This window comes from Phaenicophaeus curvirostris, chromosome 19 (genome assembly GCF_032191515.1).
Source record: "Phaenicophaeus curvirostris isolate KB17595 chromosome 19, BPBGC_Pcur_1.0, whole genome shotgun sequence".
Classification (NCBI taxonomy): Eukaryota; Metazoa; Chordata; class Aves; order Cuculiformes; family Cuculidae; genus Phaenicophaeus; species Phaenicophaeus curvirostris.
In genome coordinates, this window is record NC_091410.1 from 7,581,888 (window position 1) to 7,588,487 (window position 6,600).

The 6,600-nt window shown below is 49.1% G+C and overlaps 1 protein-coding gene across 1 annotated transcript; it reads right to left on the reverse strand.

Annotated features, from left to right (window-relative positions):
* Positions 1-3,291: 3,291 nt before the first annotated feature.
* LOC138729053 (ras-related protein Rab-40B-like) lies at positions 3,292-5,415 on the reverse strand (the record flags this gene model as incomplete). The annotated part of the gene is made up of 3 exons (XM_069872922.1): positions 3,292-4,209; positions 4,609-4,831; positions 5,299-5,415. Coding segments are annotated over 3 exons (612 nt in total), but the record flags the coding sequence as incomplete, so codon positions are not given.
* Between the last annotated feature and the right edge of the window lie 1,185 nt (positions 5,416-6,600).

Consider the following 6,600-nt stretch of genomic DNA (forward strand, 5'->3'; position numbering starts at 1 on the left):
GTCCCCTCCAGGCAGAACTGGCATCTCTGGGGCCTGGCAGCCTCAGGCAGCCTCCCCGCAAGGGTCTCCCCAAGCAGCTACCCCTGTCAGGGACAACCACGTCCCATCGCGGGGTTGCTGGCTGACAGGGTGCTCCCATCCACAGCTGGATCGCGAGGAGCTGGGGCCTCTCACGCAGCAGGTGATGAAACTGCAGAAGATCCTGAATGAGCTGCGCAAGGGGGCATCAAATGAACCGCCTGCCAACGCAGCTTTGACTAAGTGAGTGTCACAGGGACAGTGGTGGCTTCAGAGACAGCACTCGACCCCTTTGTGGCCTCTGGCCATCTTGGCCAATGCCCAAGTGTGGGGATGCTGAGGAAGCAGCTGTGCCTTCTTCTCCCACCCAGAGCAAGCAGCAGCTTCCCAACCCTAGAGGAGGTCCCAGGAGGGGCCACCCCTGGTTTGGAGCCCTCCTAAACGCACACTGGGCTGTGGGTGCCAAGGGTTTCTGGTGCGAGGGCAGGGGACACTGGCTTGTGCCCTGGGGCAGGGCTAGGACACACAGCACCCACAAACTTGAGTTGTGACCTGTCCTCCTGGGAAAGTGCAGGGGTGTTATTAGAGCTGAGGAAGCGATGAAAGCCGTGTGAGGGCTGCTTTGGATGGCAGGCGTGGGCTCCCCCTCCTTCACCCCATGTCCTTGCTCACCCTTCCCAGCCACTGGCAGCTGCCAGTTTTTGGAGCTGATGGTGGGGCCGAGGGGAGCGTGCCATGGCGTTGGGACCTTGCCAGGGGAGCGAGGATAAAGCAGGCTCCCTCTCCAAAGGTTCCCCCCAGCCCCTCGCTGCTCCCCGCAAGCCACATCCCTGCCAGGAGCTCACCCAGCCTTTCTCTCCCCTCTGCAGGCAATCGCTGGGCCGGCGCTCCTGCCTCTCCTGCGACCAGACCCTGGCCACGTGGCAGCCTGGCCTGTAAGGAGCACTCGGCACACCGGGGGGAGTAGGGAGAGAGGGGTGCGGGGGACGCCCCGCTGCGTGGGACACGGGGCCTGGGTGTCTGGGGTGGGGGGGGATCCGACCCTGGCAAGCCCCTCGCACGGCCCTGTGTGACAGAAGTGGGACAGGGACACCTCCCCAGAAGCAGGGGAGCCTGTCAAGGGTACAAGCCCAAGGCGCTCCTGGCTGTAGGGTGGCACCTGGGGTGCCGCGGTGCCAGGCGCTGAGCTCCCTTGTGCCCCATCCCACAGGGAGCAGGCGGCCACGGGCACGTTCTCCAGGGTGCCAAGGAGCTGCGGGGGCCAGCACACCATCACCACCTCGCAGCAGCGCCTCGCGATCCGCCAGCCCAAACCACCCAGCATCCCGCGGCCGAGAAATGTAAGGACGACAATGGTAGGGACACGGTGGGGAGAGCGAGGCCGGGAGAGAGATGCTGAGCATGCAGAGGGGTCCGTGCCTCAGTTTTCCCAGGAAGAGCTGGGGGTGGGAAGGTTGCTTAGGGATGCAGGATTCGGCCCTATGATTCACCCAGTCTGTTTTCTGCTTCTCAGGATGATGTGGAGACATTTCTGTTGGGCCGAGATGGCATTGTTTACCGTGGCCGGCGGTACAGGCAGCCGACTCTGTTCCATGGCAGGGACGATGGTATGGCCAGGGCTGGGTTGTGGGGGAACCCGAGGGTGTGATGGGGACTGTGAGGTGGGCAGGGCGTCCACGGGGCTGGGGTCTCCTGGACAGCAGCACAGCTCCTTCGGGGTGGGGACAGGACCCCTTGTCTGTGCGTCTGCTGCCGGGCAGGGGTCCTGCTGCCTGCCCCGTCCTGGGCTGGCAGAGCTGCCCCGGGGGCTGCAGGGGGCTCAGCTCTTCCCCTCTCCCCCAGGCTGTTGAACCAAGTCCTGTGGACAACTCTCCGGCCACTGCTCCTCCTGCCCCTGCAGAGTGGACTCGGCACGCTGGGAGCCAAGCGGGACAAGGAACACAACTGGTGGTGAGAAAAAGATTTGACGTTTTTTCTTCTATTCATTTCACATTACTAAAATCGTTCAACTGCACTGGCGCTCTGGTTTTCATTTTAGCAAGACTGATTTGAAATCTGTCCCCTATCTCCGCCGTCTCCCTGGCCCCAGCCAGCCGTGCCACCCTAGAAAGCTGTCACATCGGTCAAGCGTGACTTCCCCTTGGGCAGGCCGTGGGGGCCACTGCCAGCCACCTTCTCCTTGCTCCACCATGCAAGTCTCCTGCCTTCTGTGCTTGATGCCAGATCTCTCGCACACCCCTGCCCTGCTTCTGCCACACGGGAGAGTGACCAATGCAGTGAGCTCCTCACAGACACCGAGTGACCCGCAGTCCGGCAGTGACCTACACAGCGAACTCCGCAGAAAAAAGTGACCAGCACAGAGCCCGGGGACAGCGCACGGTCCAGCCCAGCCAGGCTGGCAGGGCAGCACGGGCAGCACTGAAACACTGGTGCCATTCTCAAGAGCCAAGAAGGCTCTTGGGCTGCGATCTAGGGCTCTTTGCTGTGGGCTGCGACCCACATTTCTTTCAGCTGTGGACAGGCAGTCTCCATCATCTAGCAGCTTCACCCCAGGACCTGCAGCACACCAGCACGTGGAGCCTGCTTATCACCCAGGGAGACATCCCACAGGAAGCCCTCCCAAGGTCTTAAACTACAAGACTTGTTCCCCACTGCTCTTTTAAGTAGCGATGCCTTCCTAGGTCCAGGTCCTGGCATAACATCAGCATTTTACTGGCTTGAATTTTCACTGCTCCCTTGCAGAGGCTGTGGACATCTGTGCTGATCCAGAAGGAATATCATAGAGACAACTTGACAGCATCTCACATTAGTGAAGACACCTGGGAGAAACTAGGATGAAGCTACACCATCCCTGCCAAGGTCTATTATTGCTCAGGAGAGCACGTCATACAGTTCCTTTGCAAACAGAACGACTTGGCATGTGTTATTCTTCCATATTTCAGTTACTCATCTTGAAGACATGTTGTATCAAAAGCATTACATGATGCTTTTAGGATGACCTCACATTCCTGCTTCCTTGTTCTTCAAAATCTTCTAAAGGAACAACCTTCCCTAGTTAAAGAAAGCATAATAGGACTTCTTTTCCAGAAACATTTATTTATTTATTAAATAGTGTTCTTTCCTTATAAAGCAGCTCTTCAAGTCATGTTCCTTTTACCATAGTGTCTTTGGCATTTTCCTCCTAGAACATTCTTGGAGACTGGTATAAAATGTAATTTTTTTTCTTTTTACAGAAAAATAAGTATTTAAGCCACAAATTCATTTCCCAAAGTATTAAATAACATACCAAAAACTTTATCAAATCTAGTACATACACTAATGGGACAAAACCTTGTTGTGTATGTGCATAATAATTATATATACGTTTTTAGCTTAGTTAAGTTAGTGCTTCAAAGCTATTGAGGAAGCTTTAAAAAAAAATCCAGCTGCACAATTGCAGCATTACTAAAATTTGTCCCACTCTTTGTAGAATTTAACAACGTACACGATACATTGCGTTTAAAAACCTCCGCCTGAATGGGCAAACCAAGGACTCATTTTTGTATTTTTGAATAGTTTGCAAAAAGACAATTTTTATACAATTACACAGCAAGTCACTTCCCAGATTTCAGGAAATTAAGAACTGAATATAATTATAATTAACCCCTATGTGAAAACAAGGGTATCATGCAACTAGAACGCAGTATGAAAATCCAACAGTCAAATGCCACGTCCTTCCAGTCACACTGAACACATCATTCATTCCAAAGCAGCATTACTGCGGGAAGCAAGCTCTGAAAGAAGACTCCTCTTCCTTATTTCTGTCTCTGCTGTGTGATACATACACAGAGTGGGCTCAGTCATTAAACAAGGAGTCCTGGTGTTCAGTGCTTCCTTCACACGAGGGGATTCCAGCCAGGTTCCCTTCCCCATAGGGAGCTTAAGCAATTTTACAGCTGTTTCTTGTACAGTTTTTGGGTGGGCTCTGCGGAGGATGGATGGTTTTAGCTTTCTTTAAGCTGTTCCTTTTATTGATGTTGCTGGATGTGAGGGAGTATGAGCGTCCATGCATCATCCCGGCATTAAGGCCGTTTGCCATAGAGAAAGATTTGAGGTGGCTTCTTAAGGCAACAGGGAGAGGGAGCTTGTCAACAAGATGCACGGGGGTACAGGAGACTACGGCACGGCAGCAAAGGTCCTGCAGACTCAGTACTTAAAAACAGACATAAAACGTGCATTGCAATAGCATGCTTATGTCAGCCATGTGGTAGCAGCACACCCAGCACTCTGCGGGCCCTCTGTCCTTCCAGGATGAATTCTTATTTCTCCTCCCACACCCTTTCCCACACACACATTATCCAAAAAATCTGCTGTTTCAGTTTCCTGTTTATGACTGAACATGTAAGTTCTATGAAAGACGTTATTCCCTAAAAAAGTAGGAACGGTTTAACGACTGCAGATATATTTTCTGTTAGAAAGCAAATTCTACAGGATATCTGGTTGTTCTTTTTTGATGTTTTTGCATCAAAATGTCTTTAAAATATTTTATATAAATGAACCATAAGTCTTAGCTAGAAATGTATTTACACATTTTCAGTGCACATCGCTTACCCTTGTTCAGCCTCCAGAGCCTGTCCATTCCGTGTCTCATTAATACTGTTCTTGCTAGCTCAGTGAAGGACTCTGTAATATTGAAATTACAAAGTGGACTGACTTCAAAAAAAGTCATGCCCAGTCTCTCAGCGTAGGCTTGCGCTTGCTCAGTAGACACTTGGCGCTTGAAGGCTAAGTGGAGGCGATTTCCAACCAGGATTTTTGGCACACCAGGAGCATGCTGAGCAAAGAGAAGTAACAAACAATTAATATTTTGGCCTCCATTTTCCCCTTCCCTCAATTAAACCAAACAAAAGCTTTTCTCAAGACTTCAAGTCTAAGTGGCAGGTTGGACTAGATGATCTCTAGAGGTCACTTCCAGCTTAAGATATTCTATGATTCTCTGATCTCTTCCTCAGGGAAGAGAGGTTTGCACAGATGATGTGGCAAATCTACAGCGACTGCGACTACAATATCAAATCTTTGCCCTCCATATGGTTTCCATCAACACCTTTAAAGAAATCAGATGCTTGAGCTGATACATTTCCAACTTTCTAGAATTATAAACATAGAGTTCTAATCTTGGCATCCTGGGTAATTCTGTAGTAAGCGCTGCCTGCAAATGCCAGGAAAACAGTAGGAAGTATTGCAAGCAGTTGGTTTTCATCATCTGTTAGAGACTAGGGACAGTCTGGGATTGTACCTTACCTCATCTATTTCTTTTATCCATCGATCCATTCCATCAAATGACCAACGATTTGTAATATCATACACTAGGATTACTCCCTGTATTAAAAAAAAGTTAAAAACTAAGTTTAACGGAGAATACAGTCACAGAATAACTCAGAGAATTTACCTGTAAAATCTCCAAATCTGAAATAATCGTGCAAGATGCTGAGCAACTTCTCAATGAAGCAGAACCTCAGCATCCTGTGAAACCAAGCTCCATTACACATCAGCCACGGGGCAGAAGACCTCGCTTCGTTTTCGGGTCTGATGTGTTGGCAAATATTCTTTTTACAGCGGACAAGTTTGTATGATCATACACACACACGTTATAGCAAATAAATATTCTCAGTCACATTCAGTAGCTTAAAGGTTCAGTGCTCTCTGCCATTCTGGAACATAGCAGATGCAGCTTCTCTGAGCCAACACACGTAATGAGTTTCAGCAATACCTCAAAGTCTGAAGCTGTAGTCATCACATTTCAGACTATGTTTGTATTATTTCATATTATTCTTCAGAGTTTTATGTTATCAATTGCTCTTACTGGCTCCACAGTTTTAAAAGTAGAATTAGGGTATCTTTCTCATAGTAACTGAAGTATGTTAGCTTACTTTGCTTGATGTAACCAACAAGAAGGCATAAGAATATATATTACTGTATTTTACCCTGATTCAAATTCAAACTTATGGATTTTCCTCCACAAAAGAAAATCCTGCCCCCTGGGGCTCCTGATGGGGGGGGGGGGCCTAGGTGAATTAACCATTGATGAACAGGATAACCATTGGTTAGCAGCTCGAGATAAACACAGAGAAAGGACTAACACTTAAGGGTAAACAGAATACTAATAATTCAGCCGAAACAACTGACACTTAGAACAGAAGCTGCTCACACTTAAAGAATACACAGGATGACAGTTGTTTAGCTAAAGCCTGGGCCGATAGAGCGGCCGACCGGTTGACAAGCAGGACAAGCACGGCCAACTGCTGGCATTACCAGGACTTCTCAGGTTTTATTCATTTCACATTAATAAAAACCTTCAATGGGTTCTGTTGTTCTTACATTAAGCAAGACTTGGTGAGGACAGACATTCAGGGCTTTGAATCCCTCTACTCTTTTAACTGAAATAACAGGCTTGGTCTACAGTGCTTGACGTGTAAGTCGTCTTTGTCTGCCTTCCCCTGGAAGAGGGAAATAAAGAGCTTTTAGCTTTTGAAAGGGAAAAGCCTGAAATTCCCAGGAAAACTCAGCATACACTCAGTTCTGTCCCAAAGTTTAAAACCAAAC